At 43.8% G+C, this 13,268-nt stretch overlaps 1 protein-coding gene across 1 annotated transcript in view; it reads left to right on the forward strand.

Moving 5' to 3' along the window:
* The first annotated feature begins 4,679 nt into the window (after window positions 1-4,679).
* Window positions 4,680-13,268, forward strand: part of LOC124777159 — a 34,295-nt gene continuing 25,706 nt past the window's right edge. Inside the window, exon 1 of the mRNA XM_047252460.1 lies at window positions 4,680-4,954. Within this exon, the coding sequence (XP_047108416.1) occupies window positions 4,696-4,954 (259 nt within the window). The 5' untranslated portion in view covers window positions 4,680-4,695. The remainder of the gene's footprint in view (window positions 4,955-13,268) is intronic.

A 13,268-nucleotide genomic window follows, 5' to 3' on the forward strand; every position in this document is an offset into this window, starting at 1 on the left:
GATTATTTTACTCTGATAAATTATTAACTTTACTCATGGGAACTTTACTTTAATGTACCTTTTGGTTCAATGCAAGCACAGGATGCGGAGAACGACATAAGGTGTGAAATGAAACTCTAATTTTATCTAAAAAATATTTATCGCTCAAACTTTTAAGGCACATGTGAAAAACTAAAAAAAACTTCTATAGCATGGATTTACGAGAAAGTCTTACAAAACGCTAACTGCATCAACAATGGAATTTCTATCTAGCTTTTAGACATTATTTAACCAAAGAAAACCTATTTTATTAATTATTTTTTCTAGTTTCCCCAGGTATGCGCCGAGTTTCGCTCAATATATAGCTTATTATGTGCGTAGCGCCAATTCTTACTTTGATGCTGTCACGACCCGGCTGCCTCCTGCAGGCATCTAGCTCCGACTCGAAACACGTCTACTGTCTCTGCGCATCTCCTCACCACTACTCAAACTTTTACCGAGCGAGGTGGCGCAGTGGTTAGCACACTGGACTCGCATTCGGGAGGACGACGGTTCAATCCCGCGTCCGGCCATCCTGATTCAGGTTTTCCGTGATTTTCCTACATCACTTCAGGCAAATGCCGTGATGGTTCCTTTGAAAGGGCACGGCCGATTTCCTTCCCCATCCTTCCCTAATTCGAGCTTGTGCTCCGTCTCTAATGACCTCGTTGTCGACGGGACGTTAAACACTAATATCCTCCTCTTCAAACTTTTACCGCGTGCACCTAGCTCTGTTAGCTGTCAAACATCTTACTACTCGAACATGTACTACTCATCCAACCTTGCGGTTGGGAACTATCGACATTTTTCACTGGCTCTATCCTGATCGAATCTCAGCACATACCTCTCAAGGTTACGTGTGAAAACGCAGAAGGAAATCGATACATACAGGTAGTGAGTTTCCTTTCATTTACTTTTGGAACGAAAAAGTATAATAGCGTTTCACGCCAGACAAAGGGAGTTGTAATGTTTCTAAACATGATGCGGTATCAGTGCATGAGGCAAAAAACTGATTGAATGGTTTTGTGACTGGAAATTATGATGTCAATGATATACCTCAATCTTCTCAATAAAATACATAAATGTATTCCCAGTTGCGAATATGTACAACCATCGGTTGTATAATGAAATGAAGACAACGAAAATTTGTTCAAGACTGGGACTCGAACCCAGATGTCCCGCTTATCGCGAGGACATCCGAGCACGCTCCACGGCCAGACCCAAACATCTGTATGGCGTCAATCATGTGTCTACAATCTGCACTCGTACATTCATTATGAAAATTCCCAAGCGTGGGAGCCATTTTAATTGAAAGTCGCTTGTCCGGCGTCGGCAGATAAATACAACATTGGAGTGCCTGCGTTGTGCAGAAGCACGATGCAATATTCCTTCGGACACGCATGCACTACAATGTCGTATTATCAATAAAACACTGGAAAAGTTGATGAAATCACTTCGAAAGTTGAGCAACATTTACATGATATCCGTAAGGAACTGAACAGAGATTACTGACGTTAATTTTGTGGTAGGAAGAGGGGTAGAGAAGGCGAAGTACAATTTCTTACAAGATGAAACTCGAAAAGTGTAATCATTAAATACCAAACGTACTGAAGTTACCACTTTTAGTAGGCAACTGCGACTAGCAGTTTACTTAAAAGAGAGGGTCTAGTTTGTAAGAGATGTGTCGACACATTCGAAAAAATGGCCATAGCTCAGAAGTTCAGGTGAGCTTTAAGATGTTTTAACGGTATCACTTTGGCACCAAATTTTATCACAATGCTTCTCAACGACACCATGGACAAGTCAGTCATCGTGGACGTGTCAGGTGACGGAAAGGTCGTCACAGTATTGCGCGAATATAATGACAAAGGGTCCCACGCTCGGCAACACTCTCTGTGCCACCCATGCAACTTTGTTGAGCGCGTTACAAATGTACCTGTCAGGAACTTCGACACCAATTCGCACTTGCACTAGCGCCTGAGAATTAGGTAGCCCCTTCGACAGACTTTGGGTGGGGTTTGCCTACTTTCAGGCTGCTTTGAATCACGTTCAAATTTCGTCGAATGATTTGGTCTCTAGTGGTTCCAGCCTGTGCACGGGAGCAAAAATTGCGGTCGCGCTGCACTCCAAAGGGGTGAGGCCGTGTTCCATGGGGATGCAGCTCCACGAGGTCCTTAAAGAAGAGTTGAAAAGCCCAAGTGCGTCATCAGTGTCAAAGGTGGTCAAGAACGTCTTCCTGTTGCTCGTCGGACTGCGAACTGTCGTTTTCTGTCACGTGATGTGTGGCAGTCAACGACCCAGGGAAGTGGGTGGTTTCATTGAAACCTTTTATGCTATCTCTTGAGGCCTTATCGTGTCGATTATAAGCGGCGATCTGTCTCAATTTTCTTCATCGGCCACTCAGAAGAAAACCGCGTGATTTCAACGCTTGGTGTCGCGGTTCGGTCCTCCATCGCAGAGAAGTCAAAAGAAGAGGTGAAATGTGGGTAAGAGGGACCACGACAACCTTATATTGTCATACGTCCACAGAAGCATTGGGAAAAATTTTGGTAAAATTTGGTGCCAATGTGACATTATGTACATACCCTACAGCTCACATGAACTTCTGAGCTGTGGTCCTTTTAGAATTTGTCGACACCACGCTGTTTGAAGCATCGCCGAGCACGACAGGACGTCCCTGGGCGCCACGCTTTTGCACCATCACAGAGGAAGGCACACACATGAGCCGCAACGTAGAGGAATTATGGAGTGTCGAAAAAGTGTTTCTTTAAATCTGTTGTGCAATTTAGTTTTGGAATTCCACGACAAATGAATCTGGGTGCGCTAAATGTTAGTAAAGGTCAGCCGCGTGTTCTGACGTTCTCCAGACTGGTACTGAACTGAATTGTGTGTACGTGAAGCGGAGCAGGATGTGAGGTAGGCTTTCGAAAACCATCTTTTTGTTTCTAGAGATGCGAGGACATGTGTCTTCACGTGCGCCTCGCTAGTTTAGCTCTTGGCCAGGATGACAAAAAGCAGCACAGTAAATAGCAATTTAATTGGAAGCGACTAATGACTGCAAACCCTGACAAGAAAATCGCCCGTGTATAGTCAAACAAGACAGACAGAATGTAACACTATGGTAACAGACAGGGGAATGAATGTTCGAAATACCGTCTGCCACAATATGTACTCGGGGACGCGTAGTGGTGCTACGTGTGATTTTCACATGAAAGTCTAGTGCGTCAGCTCCCTACTTCTTGAAACTGAATTGTAGGCAACTTGCTTAACTCGCTTCTGGTAGATACGGCTCATTTGGTTTCTTTACCGTCGGTCACGAGCTCTAACGCTCTGCAGTAAACAGTTCACAGTGAGTGGGAAGGTTTAAATGTTAAGCATAATAAGAACCATAAAATGTTAGGATGCCAAGTATTTTCTTTTATTTCATCAACCGCAACATTAGTAAAATGATTTTTAGAGCCAGTACCTCGTTAATATTTGTAACAAGATGTCCGGTCATTAATCAATAGTCCTCGAGCACCGCAAAAGTCACAAAAACACTATCTTAGAATCAACATGAGATCGCACAATACGTTTTCCGAGGTAACTTTAACAATTCCGTCTTTACGCGCAGTTGCATTTCACACCCAAGTTCGTGTGTTGGTTCGTCGAAAACCGACCGCAGGTTGTCTCGGATTAAGACAACATCGAACGAGTACGTCATCCGAAGCAATTTTTAGTAACTACTTTGTCTTTACATTAGATCAGATTTTATACACCGATTCACCGGTTATATCCTCGGAAAAAGATAGTAGACTAGTGCAATTTGGCACCTGCTCTCTCAAGACGCATTTATGCTTAGTCCATCCTTTCGATCAATAAGCACTGACAGTAACTAAAATTTGTAATTAGCATTTCCTGCTTAATAGAGTTGATATTGAAATTATTATTAACAAGTTCTCAGTGCAAATAATGTCATCAGCACGGTTGGAGCTGTATATTGATTTTTAAACAGTAAATATAAATATTAAAAATTCGATTCTTGACGCCCAGATTGGTAAGCGAATACCCAGTCCTCTTCGCTCCAGTAGACGGCTCTTGTTCGCCCGGCCGTTGTCACGCTCTGTGACCATCTGGCGCATCGTTCGACGAGTCTGCCTTGTGATACTCGTACTCGTTAGCCTTCCGTAACAAAATCTTCCTATAATAAAGGTGGGCAGTGATGGGGCAGAAACGCCACAAGAGGAAATGGCTTGACGAAAACGCTGAAGTAGTGGTGTTGGTCAGTATTTGCCGGCTGACCTTCAAAGCTTCGCTAGGCATTTTGTAGTTCCTCGACATATGCATTAGCGAGCGTTGTAAAACATGTGTTGCGTCCCGCCGCGGCGTCGTGTCTGCCGGTTGTTTAGCGTGCCGTGCAGCCCGTGCGGCTGCCAGCAGCAAGTGCGGGCGGCGGCGCCAGCCCAGGCCAGCCGGTGCAGCTGCGGGCTGCTAGCTGCTCCAGGCCGCAGCTGCCTTCCCCCGGGCCGCCGCCGCTGCCGCTCGCTCCGTTGACCGGGCCAGAAATAAAACAAACGCCACGCCAGGCCTCGGGAGTGAGGGGTGAGGGGGCGGGCCGGGGGGGGGGGGGAGGGCTGGGCGCTGCCAAAGCCACAGCCGGGCCGGGCCGCACCGAGCGGCAACGCTGCCGCAAGCTCAATGCCACGGCGCGAGCTCGCCGGGCGGGCGTCGGCGCAGCAGCAGCCAGCAGCAGTGCGAGCGCGACGCTCGGGGAGGCAAGCCGTAGCCGTAGCCGTGGCCCTAGTCGCGCCAGCCGCCGCCATGAACACCGAGGCGCTCATCGCCGCCGTCTACCGCCGCTCGCCGCTGTGGGACACGGGCAGCATCCACAACAGGGACCGCCGCATAGTCGACGCGCTCTGGAAGGAGGTCGCCGCCGAGCTCAACTGCGCAGACTGTAAGTGCCGCCCGCTGCCACGCACTCGCCCCGTCACGCGCACGCTAGGCCGCCTCTCCACTGATCCCATCCTGCGAGGCACACCACACCACCGAGCTTTCTCGGCACACTTTCCAAATCGTGTAGACTCCGCCTATGTGTGTCGTCTCTAGTTACCTCACAGATCCACCTGCACCACACCAAGATTACGTAAGACACACTCGCTCAACTCCATAACCAAAACTCTCATCACAGTATCGAAAATCATTCTAGATCAGTGGTTCCCAATCTGGGGGTGGTTACCACCTGAGGGTAAAAACAAAAGGACTCAATCATATTTCAGCCGCGAAACTGTTTTCTCAAAATCGTTTCTGTTATTACTATTTCTTAAGACCACTATGGTTAAAATAATTACCAATAGTTATTAGATTGGTGCATAAGTTCTTAACGTTTTTGTTTTGCATGTTGGTGTTCTGCTGGTCGCTATGGTTTCATTTATCGACTGTCATTTTTTATTTCTAGATCCAGCTGCTGCTAGTTGAGTTTACATATTGTCATTTTCTCATTTGGGGATAGTGAGTGGGGGCTATAAAATGGAGTGCCAAGTGGAGAAATCGGAACATTCCCGACATTTTCTTCTGTTTGAGTCCAGTAGAGGGGTGACAGCAGCGGAGGCAGCCAGAAACGTACAGGGATAGTGCCATTGGACAGAGCACGGCGAAAAAATGGTTTTATCGTTTTAACTAGGATAGTTTTGACATTAGTGACCTCCACATTCAGGAAGATCTTCGGGGTTTGATGAAGATCATTTAAATGCATTAATCCACAATGATCCACTCGAGAACTGTCAGATCGTGCGGCATTTGCATGCAGTGGCGAAGGTTCAAATCGGGAGGCCACCGGCATGCTCTAAGCTAAAATCACAATAATCGGCGGCTAGCCATATGTGCATCTCTGCTTGCTCGTCGTCAATTGGCTTGTGAAGAACACCGACCATTCCTATCCCGTATCGTTACTGGTGAAGAGAAACCGTGTCTGTGTGGTAACAAGGAAAACAAATGAATGGTTGAGCCCAAGCAAACCGACTTACAAAAAAATATTGTACAGGAGTTCGGTTGGGAAGTCATTCCGCACCCACTTTATTCACCTGATTTTGTGTCCTCGGATTTTCACCTTTTCCGATCGAACCGAATGAAAATCCGTTGCTAACATGGCTCGACGAGTTCTTCGCCTCAAAACCAAGTGATATCTACAGTCGCGAAATCGAAAAGTTAGACAGATGTTGGCAGACTGTTCTAATTAGTGAAGGAGAATATACTATTGATAACAAAAGTCTCTGTTATGTGTATGTATTGTGTTTGTTAAACTTCAGCGGAAAAACGCTACGAAATTACGCACTAATCCAATACTTTTTTTCCAAATACTAGCAATAACACGTGACATAATTTGGTGGAGGTTACAGTATGTGAAACAATTGTATGAACATCATCTTCCTCACGTAGCCCACACATATACTTTCTAGTTTGTGCCATGCATCTGTTGCTGTTGTTTTCATTCCGAAGACTGGTTTGACGCACCTCTCCATGCTATTCGATCCTGTACAAGCCTTGTTTCTGAACAACTACTGCAACCCACAACGGGGTCCCGGGTTCGATTCCCGGCGGGGTCAGGGATTTTCACCTGCCTCGAGATGACTGGGTGTTTGTGTTGTCCTCATCATTTCATCATCATCCAGGAAAGTGGCGAAATTGGACTGAGCAAAGATTGGATAATTGTACGGGCGCTGATAACCACGCAGTTGAGCGCCCCACAAACCAAACATCATCATCATCATCACTGCAACCCACATACATTTGAACTTGGTTACTGCACTACTCTCTTCGTCTCATCTATGGCAGTAAAACTGAGGCATATACATCACATATGGTTGAATAACTCGTGTAAGTGCCTTCTCCAAGTTGTACGTAGTTCCCGCAATAGACCAGAAATTCCTTCATCATTCACTTCGCTATAACTGACGGCACTACACAACAGCAACCGTGTGCCGCCGTAGGGCCAACACTGTTTTATTGTTATCATTATTATTGTTATTGCTGCTGAGGGTGAGAGATAAAGCATTGGCTTCTAATTTCTGCCAGTTCAGAAGTAAGGAATCCAGCAATCAGTGTGTAACAAATGGCAGCGCCAAGCAGGTAATAATCGTGAGGCACTGAGAACTGCCTGAGCGTTCTATAAAAAAAGTAATTAGAAATAAACGGTACCATCTCACTCATTAGGTCCTGATTTAATAAAATATGTAATTATCTTAGCATCATCTATCTTTCGTCATTTTACAAATGAAAGTTTTCAAAGAAAACTATTTTCGTTATAAGTTTTAGCTGAACGCTAATTATTATGTCGGAGATTGGGCAGGGGTACTAGTGGCCTCAGGGTCTCAGAAAGGTTGGGGACCTCTGCTCTAAAACATTGACGACCAGCGCAAGAATGAAAAACGAGCCTGGCATGTCTGTTCATTATTGTGCTATGCAATTAAACATCTGCTGAAGGCTAGGATGACGTATTCGAATTTATCGCATTTCCTTTTGTGTTGTCTACAATTTACATTTCTCTGCAAGTCGCCAATTGGCAATTACTTCCGCTTTGGGACAGCAGTGAGTGCAGACACCTGCCTTTGCATGCTCGTTTGAAAATACCGCGACGCTGAGTTCAGCAGCCACTGCCGCCGCCGTCGTGTAGCGAGCGCTAGCTGCTTGCTACATGTCAACGTCCATGCTGCTCCAGCCATTGGGTAGCGCGTGCGTGAGCGGTACATTCGTGGCTTCAGCAAGAGAAAATTGACTGGCCCTGTTTCTGCACGTTCGTTCTTACGCACATTTTAAAATTTTATGGAAGCCACTTCTGTGTAGGTGCCTGTAGCTGGCTCGTACGATGTTAGACATTACGCAAGCCTTGGAAGCATAATTAACTTAAAACTCTAGCTTATTGCATGAAGTGGTTAGCGAAGCAGAGAAACAGATATTTAAAAACTTTATCTGCCGTTTGAAACGTAATATTTAGCCACTGAAAATATAGATGACTTACAGAATTATTGTCGCAGTTTACGTACTTTCCAAAAGTATTTTAAGATTAAATTGGAATAGTTCGTTACTCGTAGTGGTTTGTTTTGACCGTATGGATGAGGAGGCGAAGCTAAGTACAGCTGTTCATATACTATGGCATAGACAAAGTTATTCGCTGTGCTTTGTAAGGTAAAACCACTGTAAATACAAGTGCCACTATTGGAGATGAAACATAACTTGTTGATGGGTATACGTGGTATCTCATCGAACATTCAAACATTTATACAAGCAGTACAGCATATAAAGGAGAGTATTCTGAGATAAGGAACCGGGGATCGAAAATGAATATTCAACAAGCTGTACGAGGCCTTGAGCGAGCAACGCATGTAAATCACGTGTTTGTGAACTACTTGAGTTCCTGTGTCTGGGGCGCTATCCAGATCCACAATCGTATGTGCTTTTTTGCCGGTGATCTATTTCCTATGTGGTTTACGAAGTTGTTCGTCTATGAAGCCACGTTAAAAAACTGAAAAGGGTCTGTTGGATAGGACTGAGATGCCTGTCTGGCTGGACGACCGGTATCAAAAGTGTCTTTGGACGACATTTGGTTGGAATCGCAATCGTTTGATAGTTCCTCCCCCCTGCTAGGATTTTTCGGTAAACTCCGCTTCCTCAATACGTAGGGAATAGCGCCGAGAGATTTTCTCCCACGTATCGTCAACAGTTATATCAAGAATAGGAAACGAAAAAATTAAAGGAACTCATTTCAAATGGTGCCTTACTTATCTCAAACAACTATAGGCCGCATTGTTGGTCTGCGAGAATGTAGGCGCCTGAACGTTCGTTCTGCAGAAGCAACTGGCGTCTTAGATGAAATTGTAAAAATATCTATAAGATGATATGAAGGGGAAGTTAAAAAATTTTGCGAAGTGGGACTAAACCTCCATATACCAGTGACTGCCACTGCTGTGCACCGACGTTCACGCTGCTGCTTTCCATCACCGCACACCTGCGACAAAACAAGTCATTGCATCTCACCACCGAGAACCACATAGCTTTCTGTCTCCAATACCGCCCAGCTGGCAATGAGTTATAGAAGTTGGTGGTACAGTCCTGGCATTGACTTCTAGAAGTGGGTAGCAAATCCAACGAAGAAGGTTTTTGTTCGGATGAGGATGGATGACAACTTTCTGGAGATATGATAACATTCACTACTCTCCAAAAGACGTTGTTGCCATAGCACAAAGTTGATGGAAAAACTTGGCTGTTTATGGATGGAACACTGCAGCTGGAGGGAGAATTGGTTGAAGCTCCAACCAGGAAAGACTGAGGAATCCACTCACATTTTAAAATAATGTATGCTGCCAACCATTCGATCCCTGCAGCTAGCATAAGAGATGCCTGTTATCCATATTGTTGGACAAGTGCAGTACAAGTAGTTTCTTTAGTAGAACTGTTGGATGTTGTAAGTGTTCTTTCAATGAAATGTAGTTTTTGGTTAGTATTTACCACAACATTATCTATGTGATCTGTGGCTGTGAAAACACATCGAAAACAACCAAAAATTGAAGGAACAGATACCCAGAAGTTTCGTCTTTGACATTCCAGACAAAGACTTCCAATTCGGATCCAACAGAGCATGTTTGGGTGCAGATGTTTCGACACTAGGATTTGCGTAAGGAAAATAATCGAGAGACTTTTCGGAGTCATGTCTTTACCATGAGGGAGGGCAGGCGGCGTCAGCATATTTGTAGCTTGACTCTTCCCAAGATCCAGAGACGTTTTGGGCAATAAGTATTGGCAAACTACCTGTTAAAAATAAAAGAAACACCTTTTATCTTAGTATCATTAATTACTTTTTTTTACAAAGGTATGCAGATTCCCATACACAGAAGCAAAAGTTATAAAGGATTTGTGGTGTTACAAACAGGAAGATTGGTGTAATTTATCTAGTTTAACGTTTTTTATTTTTATTATGAGGGTCTCTTGAAAATACAGAAAAGTATGTTTCCTTGTTTTTATGATCGCATTTCGATATACCTTTCAACAATATAAAAAGTATTCAGTGGGCGCCCAGTTTTACTTAGCAATCACACTTTCATCTGAACATAGCCAAGCCAATAACTGCAATGTTTCTTGATAAAACCGGCATATTGCAAGCTTCTCAAATAAGTAAAACAGACATTGCATTTCTGGAGAACATTCCAACAATCAATCACTTTCATCGCGTGTAAAACAGTTACCAATTCTGATGGCATATGAACATAATATCTTCTGATATTAAGGTAGCATTAGAATTAAAAGGAAGTTTACATGTTATACATGAGTCTTGAAATAACAAACAGGTTATGTTTCAACGTTGACATCTCCGTGAATGCAAAAGAATGGCACACGCACTTTATTTCCCACACATTATATGAATGGACAGTTTGGAAAACTAGACGTTCTGTTTGTTAATTTTTACTTTGCGTGTCCTCTGCAAAAGCAGCTCAGTATGTAGACTGTTAAGTTAAGTTTCTAAATGATCCTTCGCTATTTGCGACATAAATGTAGTAAATATTGATCACTAAACACCATGTTTTGTTGATTTAATAACTGTGGTCTTCACTGTAGATGCAGGTTGTTTGAAATAATGTGGTACCTGTGGCTGCGGGTGATGGACGTCGAAATTTTATCTCCTGCGATGATAACCAGATCGTGATTGAATCTTTGACTCCTTAACCTTCATTAAATCTCAAATGATCTGTCTCATCGTCGTGTAGGCATTTCACTTGTTTTTCGGTCACTTCTTTCTTCATTGTATGCTCACATCGTAAACCTATGACCTCAATGATTGGTCTCCATCAATGCAAAAGATTTCATGGTGGATGTTCGCTGCTTGCTCTCATGTTGTTCAAGTTCAAACCTATAGTTAAATGTAACTAGCATAAATCTTCAACAAAAGCGACTTCTGCCTGGTACTAACGACACCGCCCTATTGTCATAACGAAACTAACTTCCCGGTTGACCTGTCGTACAGACTGTTCAATAAGCCTCCTTACTTCCTGCGATAGAAGACACTTGGTACCAATCTGAGCTTTTCCTTCCTCCATAGCGAGGTGGGAAACCGATGGACTCGTTTAGAGACATCATGTAATAAGATCCCGATTGCTGCTGTAGAAATATTTTTTTATTGTAATTCATCGTTTTCTAGACAGCAATCTTCAGAGCATTAGCGAAAGTTACGTAATACTTTTAATTTATTTTGTGGACTCCCATTTGGGATTAGAATGATTCAGGTCCCATTTAGGTTTATCATGGTTTCTCGAAATCACTTAAGGCAAATTCAGGGATTGTTACTTTGTATAGGACAAGGCCAATTTCCTTCCACATAAAAGGAGTCTTCCAGTCCTTCCTGCTGCTCCATCTCCTATGATTTCATCACAGACTGGACTTCAGACCTTGAATTCCTTTCTCTCTCTCTCTCTCTCGTACTGATGCTTTCACAGATGGCTTAAAGAATTTATTCTCCGTATGATGATTATCCATCCAACATTTGGTGGAATGTGTGATCTGCTAATCCTCCTCTGCCAAAATTTGACCTATTTTTGTTCACACCTATGGTAACTTCCCTTACGAAGCGTGCTCATAAAGTTTTAATTATCACCGCTAAGCAATCAAGCTGCGACCATGGAACTTGGTGATGTGTTAGTGGTTCTCTTTGTATTCAGTTTTCAGTGGGACACACTTGTTCCCCCACGATGGATGACATGACAGAGAGCTTGGTCGGATAGGCCTGTATTTTGGCTGTTTGGAAAAAATCCCACCTTGAAAGTTACTTCGTCATCATTCTTCCACCCAATGGTTTCTTCAATGGAGAAAAGAAGAAGTCACTGGGTATAAAGGGGTTGGGAGGGGGTCGAAGTGAGAAAAAATTTAATAGCCTATAGAAGCACCGTATGTGACCGTATCCTGAGCGGAATGAGCTAAGGTGTTGTCAGAACAACAACACTTTGTTAGACACCTTCCCGCGACGCTTTGTCTTCAAAGCCTCCCGCATCCTCATCAGGAGGTTTCGATAGTATGCTCCTATTATCATTTGTCGCTTACGAGCATAACGATAGCAAGCAATGAAATCCTCGTAACTCCATCAGCCTGTGAAAACCTCGGAATTCCATAACACAACAATAAAAAAGAGATTTGAAAGTGCAATTTCTCTAATCTGTCGATAATTTGGGTTCTACTATACAGTTACACATACAGCAACATAATAAATCGCTTTATATTACTTTTTAAGAAACCGTTTTTGCTTCTCCTCCAAAATTTAACAAAATGAAGTTGCTTACCAGCGGTAATCTGCTAGCACCACACAAAGGCAACCCCAAAAAACACACAGCACACCTTGCACGATGTTAATTGGACCTTTGTCTTTTTCGGCGGTGGTGATTCCACATGTTTCCACGTGCTTGCTTTGCGACTTTGTCTGTGGCTCACAGTAAGACAACCACTACTCGTCCATGGTTATTAGGAAGCTAAAGAAGTTACCTGGATTGGTCCGACGCAGCTGCAACATTTCCGCTGCAGCTGGTTTCAGTGGGCTTTTTGAATGTGTACAAGCAGTCGCGGAACCCAGCTGGCGGAGACCTTTATCGTTTTCAAAATGTCGTGCAACGTATTGAAAACTGATCCATTACCGATTTTTACTTTTTCCGCTATCGCTTCGATGATGACATGCAATACCAAGGTATCCACTTTCCCGCAAATCCCAGTTCTTCACAGAGAGAGTCTGCCACTTGGTTCTTTGGCATTCAGACTTGACCACTTTGGAAGCGTATGCAACACCTGTGATAGTGTCGGCGAAAGAAAATCTGTGACAGCTGGCAGCGCTGTTGCCAGCTTTCAGCTGCGAAGCGTAAACGACTGCAAGCAAAAACAATAGCAAGGCCGGGTGCAAGTGTCAGGAATCTTCTTTTGCCTACTCGCCTACAGCCTCTGCCATACGATGGCGCATTGTTGTCGTACACTTCCACCAACTCCGCATGGATTGTTGCAGCTTTGCTCCTATGCAAAAAACGGTACTACATTTTCCGTTCCGTTTTGCACTGGTTTGTGTAATGGTGTGTTACGGTTCTGTGGTGCGGAAATATAAGTGCATAGGAGGACTGAAGTTATATAACTGCAAAGAAATAAAACACAGAAAGTAATTCCGTAACTTTATATTTCCGACGCGATGTTAATTAAAACTTTGACTACCTCTCGCAGTATTGGTTCCCCTAGTTCTTCGTAGACAGAATCTT

This window comes from Schistocerca piceifrons, chromosome 2, assembly GCF_021461385.2.
Source record: "Schistocerca piceifrons isolate TAMUIC-IGC-003096 chromosome 2, iqSchPice1.1, whole genome shotgun sequence".
In the NCBI taxonomy this organism is placed as follows: Eukaryota; Metazoa; Arthropoda; class Insecta; order Orthoptera; family Acrididae; genus Schistocerca; species Schistocerca piceifrons.